The sequence below is a fragment of the Bos indicus x Bos taurus genome, chromosome 23, assembly GCF_003369695.1.
Source record: "Bos indicus x Bos taurus breed Angus x Brahman F1 hybrid chromosome 23, Bos_hybrid_MaternalHap_v2.0, whole genome shotgun sequence".
Lineage (NCBI taxonomy): Eukaryota > Metazoa > Chordata > Mammalia > Artiodactyla > Bovidae > Bos > Bos indicus x Bos taurus.
This window is the reverse complement of record NC_040098.1, coordinates 10,754,230-10,780,043: the sequence shown is the minus strand read 5'-3', so window position 1 is coordinate 10,780,043 and position 25,814 is coordinate 10,754,230. Positions and strand designations below refer to the sequence as shown.

The 25,814-nt window shown below is 51.3% G+C and overlaps 2 protein-coding genes and 2 long non-coding RNA genes across 5 annotated transcripts; 1 reads left to right on the top strand and 3 right to left on the bottom strand.

Annotated features, from left to right (window-relative positions):
• Window positions 1-383: 383 nt before the first annotated feature.
• Window positions 384-10,965, bottom strand: ARMC12 (armadillo repeat containing 12). 2 transcript variants are annotated; one of them, XM_027524456.1, is made up of 6 exons: window positions 10,380-10,965; window positions 9,597-9,770; window positions 9,231-9,365; window positions 2,616-2,789; window positions 2,409-2,480; window positions 384-750 (listed from the first exon to the last, which is right to left on the bottom strand). In XM_027524456.1, exons 1-6 carry the CDS (start codon window positions 10,593-10,595, stop codon window positions 421-423), a joined length of 1,101 nt encoding a protein of 366 aa, XP_027380257.1. In that variant the 5' UTR covers window positions 10,596-10,965; the 3' UTR covers window positions 384-420. The 2 variants fall into 2 exon arrangements, with proteins under 2 accessions (XP_027380257.1, XP_027380256.1); XM_027524455.1 differs by having other exon boundaries at window positions 9,597-9,742; window positions 10,436-10,965.
• A 1,989-nt stretch (window positions 10,966-12,954) lies between these two features.
• Window positions 12,955-18,852, bottom strand: LOC113882294 (translation initiation factor IF-2-like). The gene is made up of 4 exons (XM_027525487.1): window positions 18,848-18,852; window positions 18,438-18,516; window positions 17,137-18,301; window positions 12,955-13,289 (listed from the first exon to the last, which is right to left on the bottom strand). Exons 1-3 carry the CDS (start codon window positions 18,850-18,852, stop codon window positions 17,231-17,233), a joined length of 1,155 nt encoding a protein of 384 aa, XP_027381288.1. The 3' UTR covers window positions 12,955-13,289; window positions 17,137-17,230.
• A 1,344-nt stretch (window positions 18,853-20,196) lies between these two features.
• On the bottom strand, window positions 20,197-24,930 carry LOC113881411. The gene is made up of 2 exons (XR_003508034.1): window positions 22,974-24,930; window positions 20,197-21,965 (listed from the first exon to the last, which is right to left on the bottom strand). It is a non-coding gene; the product is annotated as an uncharacterized LOC113881411 (long non-coding RNA).
• Window positions 21,919-23,032, top strand: LOC113881412. Its single transcript, XR_003508035.1, has 2 exons — window positions 21,919-22,749; window positions 22,897-23,032. It is a non-coding gene; the product is annotated as an uncharacterized LOC113881412 (long non-coding RNA).
• Window positions 24,931-25,814: the final 884 nt, after the last annotated feature.

Here is a 25,814-nt window from a genome sequence, read left to right as displayed (position 1 = left end):
ATACAAAATAAAAAATTTTTAAAGAGTAGGTATATGTGTAACTGACTCATTTTGCTGTATCGAAGAAACGAATACAACACTATAAATCAACTATACGCCAATAAAAAATTATCGCTCAAAAAAAAATTAATAAGGGACTTCTCTGGCTGTCCAGTTGTTAAGAGCCCACACTTCCACTGAAGGGGGTGCAGGCTTAGATCCCACATGTTGCATGGTCTGGTCACAATAAATAAATTTTAAAAAGCAGCGAGAGAAGGGAGTCCGTCCAACTCAACAGGGAAGTGGGAATGCGTTTGAGGAGACAAGCCCACTCTTTGACAGGCAGTTATGCTGGCTAAAGTCTCCACCCACCCCGAAGGCCCAGGACAGACACAGTCCCCAGCCTCCTCTCCCATACTCATTTATTGGCTCTCCATAATTTTATTCCCCGTTATTAAAGCAGGAATGACTGGGTGGGCAGGAAGGCCGGATTCCCACATCCTGGGGGCACTGCAGGCTGACTATGACTTTGCAGGCCTGGATCTGAACATCCTCCTCCGGGTGGATGACCAAGGCGAGCAGCCGGTCTGCCAGTCGTGAGTCGTCCCCAAAGAGAGCTTCGTGTAAAGACTGTTCGTTGTAATGCCACTTCACGGCGCGGTAGTGGGGTGAACTCCGGCCTTCACTCAACCGCTCTGCAAACACCAGGACCTCAAACAGCAGACTCCCAGGCTGTGTGGACTGGAACAGGTTCAGGAAGTTGCAGTGCACCTGCGAGCAGGATTCAGTAAGGAATCAAGTCCATGGCAAGTTCTAAAGTTCCTCCATCCTCCTACTGCCTCAGCTCCCCAATACACCTGAGTTTCAGATGCGACTGTGTAGCAATCTTTTGGTTTTCAATATCGTTCTCTGACATAATTCCATTGTGGTCATAAAACATGAGTGATATAATATTGATTCAGGGAAGTTTGTTGAGCTTCTTTTTAAAGCTTAGCGTGTGGCTAATGTTTGTAAATATCTTGTGAACTTGAGAGGAATGTGCATGTACTAATTGTCGAGTGTTCTGGATATATCTAATGGCTTAAGCTTATTTATTTGCAGCAAGTGTAACCTAGTTTTATTTTATTTATTTATTTATTTTTGTAACCTAGTTTTAGATATTTATCTATTAATTGCTGAAACAATAGTTAAAACCTTCCAAATCTTCCACTGTGGTGGTAAACATGTCCTTTTTTCTTTATAATTATTCAGCTGTAAGAAAGAAATCCTGCTATTTGTGACAATATGGATGGGCTCAGGGAACATTATGCTAAGTGAGATAAGCCAGACAGAGAAAGACAAATACTGCATGGTATCACTTACATGTGGAATATTAAACACACACAAAAAAATCAAACTCATATAAACAGTAGAAAAGTAGTTGCTGGGGGCTGGGGTGGGGTGTGGGAAAATAGGGAAAGGTTAGTAAAAGGGTACATATGCTGTGCTTAGTCGTGTCCGACTCTTTGCGACCCCAGGCTCCTCTGTCCATGGGGATTCTCCAGGTAAAAACAGTGGAGTGGGTTGCCATGCCCGCCTCCAGGAGATCTTCCCAACCCAGGGACTGAACCGGGTCTCCTGCATTGCAGGTGGATTCTTTACCGTCTGAGCCACCAGGGAAGCCCAAAAGGGTACATACTTTTAGCTAAAAGATGAAAAAGATCTGATGATCTAATACAAAACATGGTGACTATAGTTGATATTAATAATACTGTTTTATATAATTGAAATTAGCTAAGAGAATGGACGGAGAAGGCAATGGCAACCCACTCCAGTACTCTTGCCTGGAAAATCCCATGGACGGAGGAGCCTGGTAGGCTGCAGTCCATGGGGTCGCTAAGAGTCAGACATGACTGAGCGACTTCACTTTCACTTTTCACTTTCATGCATTGGAGAAGGAAATGGCAACCCACTCCAGTGTTCTTGCCTGGAAAATCCCAGGGACGGCGGAGCCTGGTGGGCTGCCGTCTATGGGGTCGCACAGAGTCGGACACGACTGAAGCGACTTAGCGGCAGCAGCAGCAAGAGAATAGAACTTAAATGTTCTCACCAAAAACAAATATGTGAGGTAAGGGGATAGTTGTGTTAATTAATTAGATGGTAGGGATCGTTTCACAATGTTGTAAGTAATTTTTCCCTATTGCTAAGATACCTAGACTAATTTGTGTCACCTGTGTTCCTGACTCTCAGAGTTCAGAAAGTCCCTCAAAGGAAAATCTGATTCTGTTGAGAGGACAGGAAGGGGGCGGTTTGCAGTATGTATCTAGTGCGGGGGCAGAAAGAGGAACAAGATGATCCTGTCAGGGCTGAGTGTGTCTGAAGAACCCACGATTCCGCCTTTCCCAATATCTGTTAGCACCCGTCGGCCCGCCCCTCAGATCCTCTCTCACCTGGCAGTTGAGAATATCGTAGAGAAGGTCGTTCTTCTGTGCCAGGCTGCTCAGCAGTCGTATGGCTTGCACCTGAACAGAGCAAAGGGCCACGCGTGAGAAGGCAGATGGGCCTGAGCAGGGATGACACGAATCTCTGCTCCTCCCTCTAGGCGTTGTGCCAGGGCCGGGCAGGGGGTCGGGGCCTGGGCCCCCATCCTCAGGCACCTGTGCCAGGATATAGTCCGACTGCAGGATCTCCATCAAGGCAGGCATCACCCGTCGCAGCTGCGGGTGCACAAAGTCAGGCAGCGGGAAGTTGTTGAGGAGTCTGAGGCCTGCAATGTGCAGCTCTGAGTCCCAGATGGTGGAGATCAGTTCCAGCACCTTGATGGAGTGTTCCTAGGGAGGGCCGGGGGAGAAGAGAAGGGTTTCCTGCTTTCACCGGATGGCCCTCAACATTAGCCCGCCCTCTGCCTTCACTCAGGACAACTGAGCCAACCCCACAGACAGTTCCCCACTTAAACTCTCCCCGTGGTTTGACCACCCCTCCCACCGCCTTGAAAATCTGTCTTCACTGGGCTTCTCTGTCCACAAGCATCTTTCCCCGGTTCTTCTGCCAACCTCCTCTTCTGTCTTCCTCCCTGCCTTAGTGACACGGTGTTAAAGACTCACAGACTCAGTGTTAAAGACTATCCATATGCTGATGCCTTTCAAGTTCCTGTTTCCCGCCCAGACCTCTCCCTGAACTCCAGACTCACAGATGCAAGTGCCAATTCCACTTCTTTCCCAGAATCTTACTAAACCTCTGAGTTGACACATTCCCATCCCCACACCTGCTCTCTCCACCACCCTTCCTGTCTCCGCTGTTGTTTACACCTGCCTCCCTTACTCAAACCAAAACTCCCTGGTCTTCCTTGACTCCTTTCTTTCTCTCACACCCCTTTCTAACCCTTCAGAACATCTTGAGGGCTCTGCCTTCAAAACCTGCCAACAGTCAAGCCACTGCTCACCATGCCCCTTCCGCCACCCTGTTCCAGGCCACCAGCATCTCTCCCCCAGGCTTCTGCAATAGCCTCCTCCTCTCTACTTCCAGCCTTGGGCAGCAGACAGGCTGGACGTTCACGCCCCTGCTCCAGAGTCGCTGGTTCATTCAGGATAAAGGCTAAAATCCTTACAGTGGCTTACAAGATCTTCCCGTTCCCCCCATTATTTCTTTGCCTCATCGCCTATTCTCTCCTCTGCTCTCACGGATTCCCTGAAAAGGCCAGGTACACACCTATCTTAGGGTCTTTGCACAGGCTGGTCCCTCTGCTTAGAGTGCTCTACCTCCGATATTCGTAGCTCACTCTGACTCTTACCTCCTTCAAGACTTTGCTATTTAATGTCACCTTCTCCAGAGGGGGGGCTTCCCTGACCACTCTCTCCTCTAAGATGAGACCACCACTCCCATCCCCACCTTCCTTATCCACCCCCTTTTATTTTTCCCTATACCACTGTCACATGGAACACACTTTTTGTTTTTAAATTTTTATTTTCAAATGATTATAAGTTCACTAGAAGTTGCCAAAACAGAGAGGTCCCAATGTGCCTTCCACCCAGTTTCCCTCCATGCTGCTGCTACTGCTAAATCACCTGACTCTGTGTGACCCCATAGACGTCAGCCCACCAGGCTCCCCTGTCCCTGAGATTCTCAAGGCAAGAACACTGTAGTGGGTTGCCATTTCCTTCTCCAATGCATGAAAGTGAAAAGTGAAAGGGAAGTCGCTCAGGCGTGTCTGACTCTTAGCGACCCCGTGGACTTCAGCCCACCAGGTTCCTCCATCCATGGGATTTTCCAGGCAAGAGTACTGGAGTGGGGCACCATTGCCTTCTCTGTTTCCCTCCATTGTTACATCTTAATTACAGTATCAAAACCAGGGAACTGGTATTAGTACAATGTGTACGTATAGTTCTGTGTCATTTTATCAGGTATGTAGATTCGTGTAACCACCACCGAAGTCAACAAATTATTCCATCAGCATCGCCACAGATCACCCTTGTGGGTGATCTTACTGTCACACTTACCCTGCCCATCAAAACCAGCCCTCACCAGGGCAGGCCACCAATCTGTTTTCCACCTCTCTGATTTTGTCAATTTCGAGGTTATATAAATGGAAGCATACTTTGTAATCTTCCAAACCTGGTGTTTTCCACTTGGTATAATGCCCTTGGGACCCATCCAAGATGTCGTGTGTATCAATGGCTCATTCCTTTTCATCACCGAGTGATGTTCCACAGTACGAGATTACCAGTTTGCTTAGTCATGTATCTACTAAGAGCCATTTTGGTTGTTTCTCCTTTTGAGTGTTACAAATAGAGCTGCTGTGAACAGGTTTTTGTACAGATATAAGGTTTTATTTCTCCAGGATAAATGCTCAAGAGTGCAATTGCTGGTTTGCATGGTAAATGTAGTTTTTTTGTTTTTAAACTACCAAACTATTTTCCAGAGTGGCTGCTTTACCATTTTACATTCCCACCAGCAACATATGAGAGATTCAGTTTCTCTCCATCTTCACCAGCATTTGGTACGGTCACTCATTTTTTTAGTTTAGATCATCTAATAGGTATATAGTAATATTTCATTGTGAAATATTGCATTTCCCTAGTGTCTAGTTAAATGTTAAACGTTTCTTCATGTGCTTATTTGCACATGAAGTTGTATATCTGCTTCAGTGATATTTTGCCATATCTTGTACCCCTTTTCTAACTGGATTTTTTAAAATATTGAGTTTTCAGAGCTCTTTATATAAACTAGATATGTCTTATGTCAGATATGTGGTTTGCAACTATTTTCTTTCAATCTGAAGCTTATCTTTTCATCCTCTTAACAGGGTCTTTCACTAAAAAAATGTTTTTAATTTTGATGAAGTTCAATTTATCACTTTTCTTTTATAGATTGTGGTTTTAGTGTCATTTCTATGACCTCTTTATCAAGCCCTAGATCCCCAAAATTTTCTCTTTTGAAATTGCAGCATTACCCTGATGTCAGCCTTCTTTACCACTCTTCTTGATTTTTCTCAATAGCATTTGCCCCCATGAAACAATACGTTTCACTTTTTTTGTTTAAGATTTTGTTGATATTTAATTAGATTTGGCTGCACTGGGTCTTTGTTGTTGCCCTCAGACTTAGTTGCTCCACGGGATGTGGGATCTTCCCGTACCAGGGATCGAACCTGTGTCCCAGGCACTGCAAAGCAGACTCTTAACCACTGGACCACGAGGGAAGCCCTCATTTATTTGTGTATTGCCTGCCTTGCTTTCTGCTAGAATTTAAGTTCACTTGGGGTAAGGTTCCTTCTTGCTCCATTCCCCGTTGTATCTCATATGCCTAGCACAGTGCCCAGGCACGACAGAAGTGTTCAGTATACGTCTGTTGAATGAAAAAAGGGATCTTGGCTTCTGAGCTGCAGATGCTTGGGGCTTATTACCAAAGGCAGGTACCTTACAAGCTATGCCTTTGCAAGTCACTTAAGAAGGACGCCAGAAGCCTGGAGTGAGAAGCACAGACTTCCCATTAGTACCCTGCTCCTTCCTGCCCTCATCCCTCGCTGACCGCTGAGATCTGAAGGGCAGGTAGGAGTTAGCAAATCTGGGGTGGGCTTTCAGGCAGCAGAGCACCAGGCACAAGAAGTGGGAGGGGAGACAGCTTGAAACACACAGTGTAAACAGCGGGGGTGTGGGCAGGGAGGTGGAGCTGGTTGTACACGTTAAAAATTTTTGTGTGTGTTTTTATTTGGCTGTGCTGGGTCTTGTTGTGGCATGCAGGATCTGTAAGTGCAGCATGTAGGATCTAGTTCCCTGACCAGGGGTCAAATCTGGTCCCCATGATTGGGAGCGCTGAGTCTTAGCCACTGGACCACCTGGGAAGTCCCTGGTCATATATTTTCTGATGAGAGCCTTGAGGAAGACCCAGCAGGGAACTGATGCAATCAGATCTCTCTCAAGAGGGTGGTCTGGTTCAGGGAACAGGGGCGAGCTCCATTTGGATGTTGGGTCAGAGGGTCTCCAGACTAAGTGGAACAGCTGGCCATGGGTCTGGAGGTCAAGGGAGCCTTCAGGCTTTAGACAGAGACACAGGAGAGCACATCTAGCTGGAAACTGAGGCTAGGGAGTGGCCGTTTTCACCCAGAGAGTCAGGTCCTCAGGATACAGACCCTGGGGGAGAAAGGGACAGCGGTGCCCATGCCACGTGCATCGGAATCTCCTGAGGGGCTGAGAAAAACAAAGCTTCCCTGTTGAACTGGTTCTCTGGGTGTAATGCCCTGAAATCTTCATTTTTAACCAGCTTTCTTGGCAATTCTGATATGCATGAGAATCACAGCCTTAGGGTTAGCTGAGAGATGAAGTAGAAGCAGCCAGTAAGTAGAGACTTTTTTTCCTCCAAAGAGAGTCTGATACAAAAAATTTAAAGTGTGAAAAGACCAAGTGTTGGGGAAGAAATGATGCAACAGAAACACTCATGTGGGGCTGGTGGAAGGTGTAAACTGATTCAGCCCTTCTCAGAAAGCTGGGCATGCCTTTCACCTGACCATCCCACAACTGCATACATGCCCTAGAGAAAGTCTCCCGTGTCCCAAGGGCGATGCATGTGCGAAAGCTCAAGGTGCCATATGCAAATGACTCAAATACCTACCATGAGCAGCTGGATAAATAAAACTTCAGGATAGTCATGAACTAGAATACTGCACAACAGTGGAAAAGAAACAGAGCAGCCACTATCAATGAGGATGAATCTTTCAATGTTGGAGGGAAAACACAAACCACAGAATGCAAACTGCAGACTTTCAGATCCATGAAGCATAAAAACATTCCAATTACATTTTACCTATTTTTGCCTGCTGCTATGGCCTGCTAGAAAATGAAAACACATGTATACATGATAAAACTACAAAGAAAATCAAGAAATTGATGAACAAAGTGCAGAGGAACAATTGCCTCTGGTCGGGGAGGAGGCTGGCATTAAGGAGGGGCGTCCAGGGGCATCTAGCCAATTGGTCATGTTCTATTTCTTAGCCTGAGTTCTGATTATGTGTGTTCTGTTCTTGTTTTAAATATTTATTATTGATTTATTTGGCTGTGGCCGGCACAGGGATCTTTAGTTGCAGCATGTGGGATCTGGTTCCCTGATTGGGGATCGAACCTAGGCTCCCTGCATTGGGAATGTGGAGTCTCAGCCACTGGGCCACAAGGGAAGTTCCGGTGTTTTATTGTTACCAAACACGCGTAAAATGTTCACGTTTTGAATATTTTTGCTATTTTTAAGTAAAATATTCTGGGAGAGATCGTTTGCTAGAGAGAGATTAGAGGTCATTAGAGGTCAAGGAAGATGTTTTCTAGTTTTGTCTTTTAAGATGGAAAGAATAGAGCTTGTTGAATCTAATGGGAAGGAGCCAGGGGAGGCTATACAAGACAGAGTTTAATCAAGGAGAGGGGCCCTCGGGGGAGGGGGCGGATGCAGGACTGAGACGATCATTAAATACAGGCAGGAAAAAAGCCTTTCTTCCATGGCACCAGCAGGAAAGCAGGAAAGGATGAGTAACAGGTAAGCCTGAAGGCCTAGCAGCAGGAAGCTGGGGGAACTGACATTTGGTGGCTTCTGTTTTCTCTGCATCGTAGTACTGAAAACATTAGTGATCCAGCCACCAGCCTTAGACCAACACAGCATGGGGTGTGGTCTGACAATATATCTGGTTTTTGTCCCCGACTGCAGGCACAAGGTTCCTAAAATCCTTGCAATTGCCTGCCAGGAGTGTTTTTGGTTTTTATAATGAGCCTCTTTCCATCACCCCTGAATTTATGCTAATAGGGCAACTCTAGGCAGACCCCTAGATTCCTGCTGGATGAGGCCAGAAAGACCCAGCTAGGATTAGGGGGCTGGAACGTTTACCCCATACCTGACCTCTGGGGAGAAGGGTGGGGCTAGAGACTGAGTTCAGTCACCAACGGCCAATGATTAATCAATTATGCCTACATAATAAAGCCTCCATAAATACACCTACATGACAGGGTTTGGAGAACCCTGGGTTGGTGAATATATCTCGCTTGGGTTGGTGAATATATCGAGGTGCTAGGAGTATGGCAGGCCTGAAGAAGACATGGAATTCCTTCCCCCACATTCTGCCCTTGCACCTCTTCCATTTGGCTGCTCCTCAGTTGTATCTTTTTCCCCTGTTAGCTCCGAAGAGTGTGGCATGTGGGATCTTAGTTCACCAACCAGGGATCGAACCTGTACTTCCTGCATTGGGAGCACGGAGTCTTAACCACTGAACCACCAGGGAAGTCCCTCCTCAGTTGTATCTTTTATAATAAAATGTAAGTAAAACATTTTCCTGCATGCTGTGACTCTTTATAGTGAATTATCAAGTCTGAGGAGAGAGGTCATGGGAACCTCCAACTTTACAGCTGGGCGGTCAGAAGTGGAAGACGGTCTTATGGGACTCAGCCCTCAGCGGTGGGGTCTGTACTAACCCCAGGGAGACATGTCAGAACTGAACTATAGGATACCCAGCTGGTGTCAAGAGAGTTAGCTAGCGTCAGAAAGAACCTCGGGGGTTTCTGTTTGGGGTTCAGAGATTCTCCAAGGGACTGAGTTCAGTTTTATCCTGGGATTCAAAGACTTCTGCCCCTATTGGGAAAGTGATCACCATTTTCCCACCAATTCCAAGGAAAAACATATTCCTGGGTTACAAATTCAGACCCAAACAGACTTCTGGAACATGACCATTCATCCTAGGCCCACTAAAGGGCCCACGGCCTGTGGACACCCCGTGCACTCTGCCCCACCCTTATTGCTAGGCTCACCTGGATTTTGAGCCTGAATTTTCTGATGCCAGAGAAAGCTTTAAGTGTGTTCAGGGCTTGGATTTTGACACTGTTGTCCTTGTCATCCAGCATGGAGCCCACCAACGTGATGTCATCATTAGTACAAGCAGAGGCCTAGAGTGTACCAGGAGAGACGGAAGAGGCGGGAGAAGCGGGGGTCCTGGTTCCCCCACACACACACCCTGTCACCAAGACCCCTCAACACAACCCCTCCCACCCTCAGAGAGACAGGTCCCAGGACACCATCTGCCTAGTCAGGGGGGTTGGGGGGGGTACCAGGACACACGCTGGTAGCCCCCAGGGGCCAGGCTGATGGGGAGGGGTCTCCTGCCTCCCTTCCCTCACCTCGGACTCCAGCAAGTACACACAGCGCGTGATGCTGTGTAGGATCATGCTCCTGGTGTACGGATCCTGCTTGCACTCCAAAGAGTTGAGGAGCCTCCGGAGCTCACCTGAGTCCCGCCCGTGTCGCTCTCGCTCGATTGCCAGGCCTAGACAGCCACCCCAGACCGGTTCAGGCTGTGGACTCAGAGGTGATGAAAGAAGGGGATTGGGAAGTGGGGCAGAGGGGCCTGGGAGACAAGGCTGCCTTGCCTTTTCTGAAGAGAAGACTTCCTGCCGTATGCAGGACCACCATGTGCAGCTGATCAGGGTGTGCGCTGCACAAGGGCACTACATCTAATGCTGCGTCATTCAGATCATAAACAAAAACGTTCTGTACGTTTACCATAACAACTTTCTGGCATATGGCAGTCACACACGGTGTTTCATCATAACTGGTATGTGGCAATGATATTCCAGCAGGTGGCAACACAAAGTCTTGCAGAAAGGGTTTCTTTCTCAACTTTGCACTGAGTGGTCACAGAGATTAGTGGAAGTTCTGGGCACATAGGTCCCCCAGTTTTCCCTTGGGGAGAACTGCTGATAGCAAGTTTCTATCCATCCTAGATGCCAGAGTGAATGTAGAATTTAGGAACCTGCCAGATGACTCCTGAGGATGCACCTGAGCGCCATCCACTACCTGGGGACCCTGCTCCAGCATCTCTAGAGGTGGGTCTGGGGAAGATGGAGTTGAGAAAGAGGCACGAGAGAGGAATGTGGAGGAGTCCCCTTGGGCCCCTCAGAGACCTGGGGAATAGGTACCTCTTGGGGCCGAGCCCTCTCCCCAGGGCGGGGACACTCACGGGCGATGCAGATGGGTGAGGCAGAGCAGAAGGGCGGCTGACATTTTATGCCGGCCTTGATGGCCTTGTAGAGGAGGTAGACAGCCCCGGCGCCTGTGGCCAGGCTCACCACACCTTTGCGGATGTCCATTTGCCTCGGGCGCTGGCAGATGCAGGACATGCCCGAGGCAGCCAGCGAAGACCTTCCGGAACCAGAACTCCAGCAGGGCCAGGAACCAGGGCACCAGAATCAGAACATGGGCAACAAAGGGAACTGGGGAGACAGCAGGACGGAGGGCGGCGGTCTGGGAACAGGGCATCCAGGGAGCCTTGGAGGCTGTGGGAAATCAAAGTCAAGATGCCAGGGAGACAGAAGGTCTGGGGCAGGAAGGTCCTTCACAGCCCCCATTTCTAGGGGACCCAGGTTGGTGGGGCCCCAGGAGTCAGCTCCAGAGGCTTCCTTTCCTCCATTAGAGGGCAAAGTGAAAAGTGAAAGTGAAGTCGATCAGTCGTGTCCAACTCTTGGTGGCCCCATGGACTGTACCTGCCAGGCTCCTCCATCCATGGGATTTTCCAGGCAAGATTACTGGAGTGGGTTGCCATTTCCTTCTCCAGGGGATCTTCCCAACCCAGGGATCAAACCCGGGTCTCCTGCATTGCAGGCAGACTCTTTACCGTCTGAGCCACAAGGGGGCTTCACCATTAGAGGGCAGCAGAGGCCCAATTTCTGGAAGTTTGGAAGTTTGCTGCGGGGGTCCAACGGGGTTGGGGGTGTCGGGGGTTTGGGATTTGGCCCCCGGCAGCCCTGTTCCCTCACTTGCCTGGCCCTCCCATCTTTGATCTTTTTGCCATGGATCCACTTCTGGGCCTCGGAGTGTTTCTGTAGGCAAGGGCCCCTCTTTCCATCGGAGGATGAAAAGATGACGAGCACCTTACAAAGTTTTCCAGAGTCTCAAGGCAAATCTATTATCTTCCAGCATCCACGTGTTCCCTAGTGTTGACCAAAAGCTCATAAGGGCAGTTGTCTCTGCATCTCCAACATCCAGCAGTCCTGCACTTAGGAGATGCTCAAGTTATGACTTCTGTTATTCCTTGAGGATGGGAGGACAGAAAAACGTCAGAGAATCTGAATACGGGGATGCCAGGCCCATTTAACCAGTGTGTCTCTGGAGGAGAAGGGGCCCTTGCCTTGATCATTTGTAACCTGAGAGGACCCAGATTTAGCATTCTAAAACTCCAGGGTTAAAATCTGGGTGGGTCTGTGCCATTAAACCTTGGAGGCCTGAATCTGGGAGTATCGCACCCCATTCCACCCTCCACACACAACATATACACACAGGGTGGGATGGGGTTGGAGGCCTCTGGAAAATGCCACCACCCTGGAGGAGGAGAACCCAACTTTGGAGGCCTCAGTCTCCACCACCTCCACCACTAGGATGGGGCAGGTGAGACCAGACCCTTCCCTTCTCCTCCTCCCCTTACCCGCAGTGTCCCCATAGCCTCTGGCCTCACCTTCTGGTGCAGAACAGGGAGGAGCCCAAGCCAGGCTCAGGCCCAGAGTCAGCCCTGAGCATGGCTGCCCCAGAACAGGGCTTCTCCTGCCTGGCCTTGAGCTCCTGTTGGAAGCCTCGGGGCTCTGGGCTGCTGCATCTGGGCCTGCAGGAGGTGTGGAAACACATCACCAAGGATGCTACAGCAGCCAGCCAAGTCTATCCACTCAGAGCCTTCATCCACATCACCCCAGGCTGCAAGCAACATTCCCGGGGGGTCATTCTCTTCCATCCTCGGCCCTCCTCAAGGGTCATTTCTGGTCCTCTACACAGCAAAGAAGGCGATGGCACCCCACTCCAGTACTCTTGCCTGGAAAATCCCATGGATGGAGGAGCCTGGTAGGCTGCAGTCCATGGGGTCGCGAAGAGTCGGACACAGCCCCAAGGTGGGTGTATGGTCAGGCCATTCAAGATGGCTGTTCTCTTGCTCTTTGTTCTTCCCTTGCTCTACCTGTCCCTTCTTTTAAAAACTTGGCCGTGCCACTTTTGTTGTGGCCCGAGGGATCTTCCATCTTCATTGCAGCATGAGAACTCTTAGTTGTGGCTTGTGGGATCTAGTTCCCTGACCAGGAATTGAACCCCGGGCCCCCTGCGTTAGGCGCTCAGAGTCTCAGCCACTGGACAACTGGGGAAGTCCCTTGACCAGTCCCGATTTTGCCTGCACCCTACGCATGTGACCAGGTTTGCCCCCTGCCCCAGCTAATGGCTGATCTCACCTGCTAATTTATTAAAGCAAACATCTGCCCTCGTGATGGTTCTTAACTGAGGGGCTGTGAGGGACGTGCCCCAGCTGGTTTCCTTGGTAACTGACCAGCCAACCTGACCTCAATTCCCCCTCTAAATAGTAGTCTCCTTCTAGCCTGAGTGGGAAGGATTGCTGTTATGGCCTGCCCGCTGTAATCCACAGGTTGTTGCTCCAGGACCTTTTGCTTAAGACCAGCACCAACCCCGTCCCCAAAACTCCTGTCCAAAAAACCACTGAGGTCGCCATCATTGTCTCCAGACTCTTTCTTTGGTCTTGAGGTGGGGCAACCACAAGGCTTTCAGGACTGCGGGGTGCAGCCCAACGATTGGTCAGCCAGGCGAGAGGCCAAAGGAACACCCAAGATGTCGAGAAGTCAAGGATGGGGAACGGAAGATCGCAGGCATGATCTCGAGGTGGCTGTTCACCAGCAGGTGGGGCCCTGTGGCAGCCGACTGCCATGAGAGAGGTCTTTCTCTTGCATTAAATTGATTCTCTTCCACTCTGGTAACCTCGGAGTCTCTGTTTTCAGTTTAAAAGCAGCAGCCCTATGCCTGTGGCTCATCTGACTGCACGAGGATGGCTGGTGAATACAGACAAAATGCAAGGAAGTGGATGATCTGCAAAGGACAAGCATACACACCTCCAACCTCTCACCACTAAACAATTACAGACAAAGGCTTTAGGGGATCTTAATTCAGGGATAGGCTGGTGAATTGGATGTGGCTGAAAAGTCTGGTTGGGGCCTGTGACAACAACAAAGAGTACTCCTGGGCTTCTGGTCCCAGCTGTAGAAGGGGGCAGAGCAATGATACAGACCGCGAAGGGACAACAGCCATGTGCAGCTTACACTACAAAAGGCTTACCTGGGTCTAGCAATGCAAAAATTCACTATTTGGGGTCTAGGATAGCTGTGTGTGAAATACAGGACCCCCATGGACATTGATAATGACCAAAGACTCCACTTAACCAGGCATGAAGTTCAGGAACGGGCTGATAAAAATGACACACATTGGCCTTTCCACTTGCCTTACGGACATCCCTCCCCCGACTTCGACCAGGCTAATGGAAAGGATGAAAGAACAACTTAACAACTGAAATGGAAACCTGTTCTTTCCACGGGTGGACCAGAGGCTAACTTAAGCTCTAAGAATTCAAACTGAGCATCCCAGGGGCAATGAGCCCAGGGCTATGTTAACCCAGAAGTGACTAGTCAATACAGTCTGAGCTTAACAGTTAACCGCCTAAAGACGAATGCCTACTATCAGGACAACAACTTACTTTTGCTCTCACCCCAGCATCTCACCCCCAGAGGAACACATTACCAAGTGATCCGGGGACTGGCAGGTAGTCCCTGGTGCTTTGGGTTTGCTGCCTCGTGGGGAGTAGGATTGGCAAGGGAATTACAGATTTCACCTGGATTTATACTAGACCCACCTAAGACTACTAAAGTTAATCCAGCTCCTAATGGAGAAACCTGTATGCAGGTCAGGAAGCAACAGTTAGAACTGGACATGGAACAACACACTGGTTCCAAATAGGAAAAGGAGTGCGTCAAGGCTGTATATTGTCACCCTGCTTATTTAACTTCTATGCAGAGTACATCATGAGAAACGCTGGGCTGGAAGAAGCACAAGCTGGAATCAAGATTGCCAGGAGAAATATCAATAACCTCAGATATGCAGATGACACCACCCTTATGGCAGAAAGTGAAGAGGAACTGAAAAGCCTCTTGATGAGAGTGAAAGAGGAGAGTGAGAAAGTTGGCTTAAAGCTCAACATTCAGAAAACTAAGATCATGGCATCTGGTCCCATCACTTCATGGGAGATAGATGGGGAAACAGTGTCACACTTTATTTTTGGGGGCTCCTAAATCACTGCAGATGGTGACTGCAGCCATGAAATTAAAAGACGCTTACTCCTTGGAAGGAAAGTTATGACCAACCTAGATAGCATATTCAAAAGCAGAGACATTACTTTGCTAACAAAGGTCCATCTAGTCAAGGCTATGGTTTTTCCAATGGTCATGTATGGATGTGAGAGTTGGACTGTGAAGAAAGCTGAGTGCCGAAGAATTGATGCTTTTGAACTGTGGTGTTGGAGAAGACTCTTGAGAGTCCCTTGGACTGCAAGGAGATCCAACCAGTCCATTCTGAAGGAGATCAGCCCTGGGATTTCTTTGGAGGGAATGATGCTAAAGCTGAAACTCCAGTACTTTGGCCACCTCATGGGAAGAGTTGACTCATTGGAAAAGACTCTGATGCTGGGAGGGATTGGGGGCAGGAGGAGAAGGGGACGACAGAGGATGAGATGGCTGGATGGCATCACTGACTCGATGGACGTGGGTCTGGGTGAACTCCAGGAGTTGGCGATGGACAGGGAGGCCTGGCGTGCTGCGATTCATGGGGCAGCAAAGAGTCGGACACGACTGAGCGACTGAACTGACTGACTGACTGACTGGAGAAAAAGTGCCTCTATACCCTGTAGGCTGAGGTTATACCACCACCAGCCTTCAGCACTATGAATGTCTTTGTTGCTGTCCTAGGCTCTTTATTTGGTCTCAAGGTTGGGCAACTCTGAGACTTACAGGTCTGCGGGGCCCAGCCCACCAGTGGGTGACTACACAGACTCCCCGCAGTGAAAGGTGACAGAGGCCGCTGGAGGCCCCCTTCCTCCACTGCCGTGGGACCACCTATCAGGCTCCATGAACTCTGGGCAGGAAATGGCTGCCTGATGGAACTGTTCTAGGTTCAGACTCCCCTGATGGCTCCGAGGAGAGGTCCTTCAGAACAGAGTTCCAGCCCTCTTCTGAGGGGAACCCAGGGCTACTGGCCTCCTCAGTCTATGGAGCTGACCCCAAGACCCTCACATCCTAAACAAATGCAGTGCTCATCTGCTCTTTAAAGCTCTCCAAAGATGTGGAGTTCTTTCCTGGCTCTAAGCTAATTCCTTCCTGCTATATCTAAGCCTATTTTTTTTTTTGGTTCTGCTCTCAAATGATTCAGAGGGATCAGAGGCAGCCGCCCCATTATACGTTTTTGCTAATCCACAGCACAATATAGAAGAAAAAAAAATGTGTATTTGTTGGTGGAAAGTCAAGGACTGTTCTTTCTTGGGAGTAACTGCTTTTGATTCAGATGAAGTCTGTCTTCTTTTGAGAATTAAAATATATTTGCTTTTGTGAAATGATGGTGACAACACACGACAGTGAATGGCCTTGGTGAGCATAAACGAAGGCTGCAGCTCCCGGTGAGAACTTGGGTTTTGGTTCTTTTCCCCTGTCAAATCCCCAACTTTGGAATATCGACTAGAGAGAAGTCTGAGACGCCATACACACACAAAGCCAACCCCAGGTTTCTTACCTGCCCTCCCCAAGGCAAAAGGGCACGGGCTGCCCTAGCACAGCTTTCGGCCATCAGCACCAGCTTTCCACCTTGAAGGCTGCTGATGTTCCCATCATGCTGCTGAAGTTCCCATCACACTGCTGTTCGGTCGCTCAGTCATGTCTGACTCTTTGCAAAACCCCATGGCCTGCAGCACCCCTGTCCTTGACCATCTCTGGAAGCTTGCTCAAACCCATGTCCATTAAGTCAGTGATACCATCCAACCATCTCATCCTCTGTCGTCCCCTTCTCCTCCTGCCTTCTATCTTTTCCAGCATCAGGGTCTTTTCTTCCTATCAGGCGACCAAAGTTATTGGAGCTTCAGCATCAGTCCTTCCAACGAATATTCAGGGTTGATTTCCCAACATGTTAGGTGCAATTTATTTAGTGAGCGTGGGTTCAACTCAGACTTGCTGCTCAGTTACTGAGTTAGCTTTGTAATCTTTTTGTGCCTCATTTTCCACACCTATAAAATGGGTAAAATAGTAATACCCACTTCTTGGGTTTATCAGAACAGTGCTCAGCACACAGAGCTCACCAAATGTGACTATGATCATTTCGATTATAAGCAGGCTTCCCCCTGGACAGAAATGTCAGGGGTGGGAAGGAAGTGAGCACTCAGAGGGTTGGCCTCTATGAGGCCTAAAAGGTACATTATTCAGCCTCTTCCCTTATCCTCTATCCCTCCCACTCTGGTCGTCTTTAGGCTAATCAATCTCAACTCCTGTAGCGCATTTACTTTCTTTGCCAGTTTTGGAGTCCTCCTTGAACCCTTCAACCCCACCAAATACCTAACCCTGGAGAGCTAGGGGCACCCGGCCCATTCCTGGGCTACTCAGTTCCTAAAATCCATCCTTCCGCGTGTAAAACCCCAAGACTACCTGCTTACTCTATCAGGACTCTAGGCATGGGTATTTCAGCCTAGTTAATTAGAGGAGACTGACACGCTATTAGGGACCTGCTGTGCAAGTAGGCCATTAAGAAGTGTGACCCAGGAGGGGTCCCGCACTTGCATGCCCAGGAGACGCTAAGGGGAAATCAGCTTACTTTATAATGAAAAGCGCGTTGGAGTCCTTCGAGCTTCGGTTTGGGCAAGTTCCATAATCTGAGTCTCAGTTTCCTCCTCCGGAAAAGGGGTCTATCAATACCCGCCTACTATACGGAAGTGCGCCGTCAGAACTGAATGCGACGCTGTACGCCCGTGACTCCAGGTGAACTGGGGAAGCTCTGCACGTGTGAGCTGCCCCCGCAGAGAGAGGAGAGGTGCACGTCTGGGGACAGCCCGCGCCCTGACGTGGACCCCACGCGCTCCGAGACCGTGCCGTCCAAGCTCGCGCATACCCCGGGCCAGGGACCAGGCTGGCGGGCCTCTTGAGTAGCTCGTGACGCCGGCGAAGGCGTGGGGACGCGGGAAAAAGGCGGCGAAAACCCAGGGAAGCGAAGGGGTCGGTACCCCCCGCAGAAGGAGGACTGGGCGTGGGGCGGAGGCCGAGGCTCCTCCCGCCCCCGGCCTCCCCCGTCTTGCCCCCCCTCCTCCGATTGCTCCCCGCTCCTCCCCCGCCCCGCGCGCATCCGGCGGCGGGCACAGGATGTTCTTTCGCTCGGGCCCCCCCACCCCCGCCCCCGCTCTCACTTTCCCTCCGCTCCCATCCCCCACTCCCGCCGCTGGCACCTTGTTTAACTCTTTCCCTCCCGCGCTTCGCGGCGCCCAGCGCGCCCTGGCGGAGGAGGGGGGGGTTCCCACCCTTCCCGCCCACCCCCAGGACCGGGAGCTCGGTCCAGGGCGGCACGGGAAGAAGGGCCCCAGCCGAGCGCTGGGCCTCGGTTCTCCGGATCCACTGGCCCGTCGGGAGTGGGAGGGGAAGGGATGAAGAGAGATCCTAGGGCCTGAAGCCGGCCTTCTTCGGATCCCCCAGGCCAGCTCACCACCGGTGCCGGGTGGGCTAGGGGTGGGGGTGCCCGCAAATCCAGCGAGTCCCGCGACCGAGGAGGGCAGCCAGCTGGGCGGAGTTAGCGCCAGGCCAGGCGTAGGGTCAGCAAGGTCGAGGACCCCAACCTCATCCTCTCCCTGGTTGGGATGAGAAGGGGGCCCCCGGGTCTCCGGGAGAGGATGGACAGAGGTCACACCCTTCGCGTACACGTCACTGTTTCCAAGGCAACCAGGGGCGGAGACGCGGGCTGGGGAAGGAGAGAGCTTAGCGAAACAAGGTTGCTAGAGACACTGGGACCCGGGAGTGCGGGGTGCGTTGGGGTTGGGAGGCGGCGTGGGCGGCCTTTTCAATCTTTGCTTTTCGCTCTCTGGTGCTCAAAAAGCTGAGGGCCGGACAGGTTCCGTTCATTCGACAGACGTTCGTTGAGCTTGGACCGTGCTTGGCATCAGGCTTAGGCACTGCGTTCTGGCGGCGCTGGATCCGAACCCTGCCCTCGCTGATTATTTTGAGTCAGGGTAGAGTGGCTATGCATCCTGGGTTACCTCCGTGGAACTGGTGTTAATTGTTAACAGTGTCCTTTTACTCGCTTAGAAATGTCTCAGTGGGGGGTTGGAGGACAGTAGTTAAGGTACCGCATCCCCCAATTCAAGAAAAGCTCCCGCAGAGCAGGCTGCTGTCTGCTCACTTTGCAGCCAGCACTTTGAGTTCTCTGTAATCTTTGCCTTTCATTCTGCAAGGTAAGCATCTCTCTCACCTTTTACAGATGAAGCAGGCTCAGAAAGGTGAAGAGGCTTGCCCAGGGCCATACAGCTAAGTGTTGGACCTACGTCATTGTGGCCTTCAAAATCCAAGAGCCCAATCTTAGTCTTTCTTTTCAAGACAGATGATATTAAATAAGTAAATAAATAACCCTGTCCCTGCCGCGAAGGAGCTTATAATATTTGAGGCTGAAAATATTACAGGACATAATGAAGCAATAAAATCTAGGAAAGATTAAAGGCCACCCATAAGGCTTAGAGGGAAGTTGATGACAAAATGATCCAAGGGTAGAGATTATCAGTGCCTTTGAGCTGGGTTATGAGGTGGTGATGGGATCAAGCTCACTGGGTCTGTGTGTTTGTGTGTGTGTGTGTTTGTGTGTGATGTGGTGCCAAGAAAGAGAACAACTTAAGGGCATCAGACCAGCGACCCAGAGCTAAGCAGGCTGGACTCTCCAATGGCAAGATCCCTCTGTAAACCCCAAAGCCACTGCTTGCACTCTTTTCTGCCCTCCACCCTCCTCAGTGGTTTTTCTGTTCCTTGCTGGAGCACAGGCTCCAGGCAGGCAGCTAGAATCATTCCATTCAGCACTCCAGTACTTTAGAGTTGGTATTTGGCACAACCTTGGTAGCTCAGACGGTAAAGCATCTGCCTACAGTGTGGGAGACCCGGGTTGGATCCTTGGGTGGGGAAGATCCCCTGAAGAAGGAAATAGCAACCCACTCCAGTGTTCTTGCCTGGAAAATTCCATGGATGGAGGAGCCTGGTAGTTCATGGGGTCGCAAAGAGTCAGACAGGACTGAGCGACTTCACTCACTCTAATGTTAATTTGGATGTCAGCTTCTCTCTTCTCATTCCCCACCCCTACCCCAAAGATTCTGGGAAATTTAAAAACCAGGGCTGCTCAAAACAAAAGGGCCTGCATGAGCATCAGGAAAGCAAAAGGCTTGATGCTGACAAGGAGACCAAGCCAGGAAAGAGAACTGTGAGGAGAAAAGAGGCACAACCCAATGGACTGGACACTCGGGGAACACTGGATGCCTTCCTACCACGCACCAGGCCTTGTGCTGGATTCTGTGGTTTGGGCGCACCATGAATGAATGTGGGCCCCTTCGTATGGAACACACAGATTAGTAGCTGGTGTACCCAGTGTGCTTGAAGAATCTGAAGTTGATAACATACACAATAAACAGTGTTTGAGAAAGATTATTCCAGCAGGGTGTGTAGGAGGAAGGAAAAACCTGGGTCAGAAAGGACAGTGTGGCAGTGACTGTGGGAATTTGGGCCAAAGGTGGAATCTATGGTATTGGAAAGGAAGGCGTGAGGAAAGTAACAATACACCTTGTAATAAAAGCAGGAGTGGGAAGAATTTGGTAATAGATGGTGAAGGAGAGAAAACAGTTAAGAAATTTTTAAGTTAATTTTTTTTTAGATTTTTATTTTTGCCTGCACTGGGTCTTCATTGCTGAACACAGGCTTTCTCGAGATGCAGCCAGTGGGGGCTGCTCTCTAGTTGCAGTGCACGGGTTTCTCATTGCAGTGGCTTCTCTTGCTATAGAGCACATGGGCTCTGGGTGCACGGGCTTTAGTAGTTGTGGCTCAAGGGCTCTTAAGTGTGGGGTCAGCAGTTGTGGTACACAGACTTTGTTGCTCCATTGCATGTGGGATCTTTCCAGACCAGGGATCGAACTGGCATCCCTTGGATTGCAAGACAGATTCGTAACCAGGTCCATCAGGGAAGGCCCAAGAGTTAAGAATTAATCCTCCTTCATGGTGAGTTTGGGCAGTAGGAAGGTTACTGCAGGCAAGGAGGAGGAGCTGGTGTGAGGGACCTGAGGGTGAGTTCCGTCCCTCCTGGGCCATGTGAGGGCAGGTATCCTCTAGGCGATTGGACTTGGACACAGGGACATCCTAAAGAGTTGTGGCTGCCTCGTAAAAGAGTGTCCTCGTCACTGTGGGTATGCAAACAGCTTCAGAACATTGGCCTGGGATACTGTGGAAAGATTTTATCCATCAGGTAGAAGGCTGGAGTCGACACAGTGAAAGTGGCTCCTGACTGAGGGATTTGGTGAGCGTTGGCTGGGTAAGCACATGTGTGGGAAGGACGCCTGTATGTGTGGGAAGATGGTTGGCACCCATCGTCTCAACTTTGGCTACAAAAGGTGCCCGAGATGCCTGGGAAGTGGGGGTTGAGGCCCAGGTGAGGCATGTCAGCAGCCTAGGATCCTGCCCCACCCACCCCCCGCCCCACCTTGGAAGGCCCTGGAGCCCAGGACTGTGCTGACTGCCAGGGCATTTCCTGGAACTTGGCAGAGGATGGAGCCCCTCCCTGCCTGCCCTGGCACACTCCAGGTACACTGTGTCCCGGGATGTGGGGTGGGGGTGGGGGGTGGAAACCTTGCAGACACCCCAGGAGACTGGGGTGTAGGAAAGGTCCCCACCCCCCAGGAAGAGTCCTGGTTTGGGCAGACATCTGAGCTCCCGCCCTGCGGCTGTCATCCTCACAATGGCCCCACCAGACCCGAGGGGACAGAGGCCCAGAGGAGGAAGGAGAAGCCTTGTGGCTGGGTGGCAGGATTCGTGAGTCTTTGTTGTGGCTTTGGGTGGGAGGGTGGGTAAGGCAGAAAAGCGGGGTCTCAGGCTTCAAAGCACCTCCCCACCTGCTTCTTCCCTGCGGGGTAATATTCAGGGGCCTAGTGGTTTTGAGGGGAGGGGACAGGAAGAGACTCTGAACTCTGGGTCAACCGAGGACAGAGATGGAGAAGACTTCCTTGCCCTGCATCCATCCCATCTCTCCCAGCGTCGTCTTCTGCTCCCCTCCACTCTAGACCAAATTTCTACTTCCATCTGCAACTAACAGTTACGACCCCCCACCATGCCAAGACCTCCAGAGGCCTCCCAGAGTGGTGGGAGAAGGGGACGATCAACTTGTCTGGCGGGCCACACCTGCCGGGCTGGGTGAGGTGAATGCCTCTCCCGAGTGGGCAGAGCCCATTCAGGTCCGGCCGGGGCGTGGGGGGCGGCGCGAAACGCTAGAATGGAGGGGCGAGAAGGCAGAGGGCTGCGCGAACCGGCCACGTGGAGGTCCAGAGCGACAAGCAGGGGAGGGAGCCGCGAGTAGGCCGTAAGCTCGCTCCTCCCGCTCGAGGGAGCCTCCGAGAGAGTTGAGTCGTCGCTGACCGCAGGCTGCAAGAGCGGTTGATCTGGTGAGCGAGCACACCCACTTACCCAGCTGCTGAGTCAGGCTGTTCTCGCTCCCCGTTCGCCCGCCCGCCCGCTCGGGACATTGTGTTCCAGCCCCGGCGCGCTGGCACCCGGCCCAGGCGCTCACACCAGCCTCCTCGCCCTGTTTGTGCTCGCGGCTTGCGCTCGGCGCGCAGCCTCCCCGCCGCCGCCGCCGCGGTCCCGCGAGTGCACGCTGGGGCCGGGCCCGCCGCAGACACCGGGGACGGTCGGGGGCTGGTGCGCAACTCTAGCACCCATCCCCCTATCCCCTCCCCTCTCCGCCGGCCCAGGGGTCCCTGAGGCTCTGCCCGATCACCGGCCTTAGCAAACCCAGATCACTCCATCCCCCACATGAGTCCCGGTTCGGATCCCTGGGCGAGTGGGGGGCCTGGGGCAGCACAGTTGGGAAGGGGCGGGGGGCAGATATTGGTAGGTAAACGCGAGAGAAGGAGCCACCCAGGCTGCCACCCCAGCCCCACGGGTGCTCAGTCCAGGAGTCTGGAGGACGAGAGCAAGGAAAGCGCCAGCCCCATACTTGCGAGAACTGAGATGCGGTCACGTGACAACGGAAGCCCGCTAGAGGGGGCCAATTCAAGCCATCTCCCCGGAGCCTCCCGGTTCCTCCGACCCCTTCCCTGATTGATCCTTTTTTCACACAAGCCTGGAGACTCCAGTGATTCCCAGGGGCTGGCAAACCAAGCCCAACTTTCGGCTAGCTTGGGAACCCCCTGGCTGGACGCCAGGAGTGAGTAGGAAGAGCCTGGACACTAGCGGGTGGGAGTGGGCGGCGTGGTGGAAGACCACGACCCCAAACCCGAGCCCGACCCCTCCCTTCGTCCAGCCCAAACCTGGGTGTATTCAGGGCCACGTCTTCTTACCCATCCTTCTGCAGAAGGAGGTCCCTGAGCGCTTGGCCTAAAGGTTCCTGGACCAAGGAAGGGACAAAGGACTTAGATACCGAGCACCTACCATCTGTAAGGATGAGTTCGCCCCTGCTAAGGAGATCATTAAAAAAGTTTCCAACGCAATTCGGAAAGTCCTTTCTTCTCCCTTCTTCCAACCTCCACAGTCTGCTGTGCCATTTCCCCCATGCTGGGAGGACCCATCTTCCAAGGTCTACCCACCTCTCAAGCTCCAGCTCATAAAGCCTGTTTGGAACAGTGCCGGCCAAATCTGATTCCTCTCTCCTCTGAAAGCCCAGCACACTCAGTCTGTACCTTTCTCAGGGCACAGCATGTGGCCTGTCTCATATTCTAGTGATCTGTTTACTAATCCTGTTCTTCTAACCAGATTAGAAAGTCCTTGAGGCAGAAACAAAGTCTGCTTCTCTGAGCCTTCTCCCATGGCTTGAGCTCATCCCCCACAGGCCAAGCTTGGCACTGGAGTTGATGTTCAATAAATGTTAGGTGTATTGAAATGATTTCCTGCCCTTGGGCAGTTTGCAGGCCAGTTGAAGAGACAAACACATGGCATGTGAGGTTAAATAATAACCCAAGCCAGCAGGTGGTGAGTACCAAATGTGTGAAAGCTATAGGGAATCAGTGGGAAGGAGACGGTGATAAGGGAGAAAGATCCCCGAAGGCTCTAGGCTTTGAGCTGTGTGTGTGGAGGAGGAGAGAGAAGGTGTGGAGGTGACTCAGTCTGGTTTACATCACCGCAGACCCGCCTACACACTAGGCACTTCACCATGCATTATCTCTAATATTTAAGAGAGCGGGCTGGGTTTGGGAAGAGTGGAGGGGACCCAAGCCAGACGTGCCCAGAGCCAACAAGAGCTCAGAGGCAGCCTTGGATCTGGGCTTCCCACTCTCACTCCCCAGGCACTGCCTGTTCCCTGGCCTGCCGCTCCTACATACTACACCCAAGAGAGCTGCCCAGCACTGCCCAGCTCTGGATGCCCTCTGGTCCCTCCCTAGTGCACAACTGGCTGTGTGACCTTGGGCCAGGCACTTCCTTCCCTACACCTCTCCGTCGTCGTCGTCTGTGCCTCCATTGCAGCATTTCCAGGCTGTGACTCTGTGAGTCAGTGTCCCAGGGATGCTTGCCACCTCCCCTGATGTGACCTGGGCTGCTGTGGCTCTCCCCTCCCCTAGCCCCTACCCTCCTTGTTGCTTCCTCCCAGTCTGGAGCTGCTGAGAGGAACACTGGGTACAGAGTGTGAGCAGGGATAGGAGGTTTCCTGTGGTTGCAAAAGGAACATCGGGACTTTCCCTGCTGTGGGAGAAGTGGGGGAGGAGGAGGCAGGGCCAACCTCGAAGGAACCTCTGCTCTCTTCCCTCCCCTCAGTGCTCCCAGCTCTGAAAAAGGCTGGTACAGTTTGTTACGCTGGGGCCGGAATGTACCGTGTGTTTCATATGGCCTCTGTCCAGTCCTACACTGGTTGCTTTATATTTATACTTCCTTCTTCAGCCGTGGCATCCTGCTGCCTGTCACCCCTGCTCTCATCTGCCCACCTCCCACCTGGGCTCCCCCATTCACCAGGGGTTCTGCACTCTTCTGGGTGGTAAGGGTGGGGGGCTGAGCAAGCCCTGGAGGAAAGTTGGACTCTGGGAGGTTGAAGCTGTCAGTCCCCTTCTCCCTCCATCAGCCAGCCCAAAACAGCCTCCAAGGCCATGGACACTCCAAGCTGGGTCTGAATTTTCTCTGGGCCTTTGAGGTTGACCCCCCTCCACCACTCCTTGCCACCCTTATTTTTCTGAGCACTTAAACAGTGTGCTTGAGCCCAGCTAGAGAGGTGAACTGAAGGCTCTATTTAAGTTGCCACCCCCCACCCCAAAACCTTGGCAGACTTGTTAATCCTTGATCCTCCAGGCATCCATTACAGAACAAGGCAGAGGTGGGAGTGGGGGAGGGGGATTCTACCCCCACTCCCCCTACCCTAGGAGTCAAGCTTACCTAACAGAAGCTGCAAAATGGAATTTGACACTTTGTGACAAAATGATTTTTGAGTTGTGACCACTTTAATCTCCTCAAAGTGGGTTTGACATTCAGAGATCGATACATTTATGATCTAGCCTTCCTCCCCCAAGAGCACATGATGTTATTATTCACAATAAGAACTAATGTCCATTGCCTCCTAGGGACCAAGCATTGGGTTCAGGGGTTTATATACACAAGCTCATTTACTCTTCACAGTGACTCTAGGAGGTGGGTGCTTCTGTACCTGCCTTTGACAGTTAAGGAAACTGAGGCTCAGAGAAGTAAGAGAGCTGGGATCCACATTTAGGTCTGTCTCACAGCAAAGCCAGCACTTCTGAGTGTCCTGCTAGATGACTTAGGTCTGTATCTAAATCACAAACCCTCCATTTCTCAAGCCTCAGAGTCCTATTCCGCCCACACTTCAAATGATTCCAGGAACTCTGCATCCTAAGAGCCTATATATGCCTGGAGGTATAGTATGACAGCGGGAAAAACATTTTCAGCCCATTGGAAAGGCTGAAATGCAGAGGCCCCAGGGGACACTCAGTGGTGGAGGTAAGTGGTCAGACCTGCTGGCTATGGGCAGCCTCAGTCATTTCTCGGCTGGCATGCCAGCTCCCACTCAGCCCCTCACCTAGGAGTAAACTTTTTCTCACTGTACCACTCTGGAAACTAAGAACCAGACCTTGGATCCAGGACTCTGAACTCAGAACTTATGTGGTACTTGGTGACATGGTGGCATGGCCTCTCCAAGGACCCATTTACATTTACAGCAGGGCTTTGGCAGAAATCACCACCATTATGTCAGATCCCTGGCCATCTCGGGGTGTGTCCATTTCATTTATATTTCCCAACTCGCTATGCTCACTATGATCTTCGTGATCCTCTAAA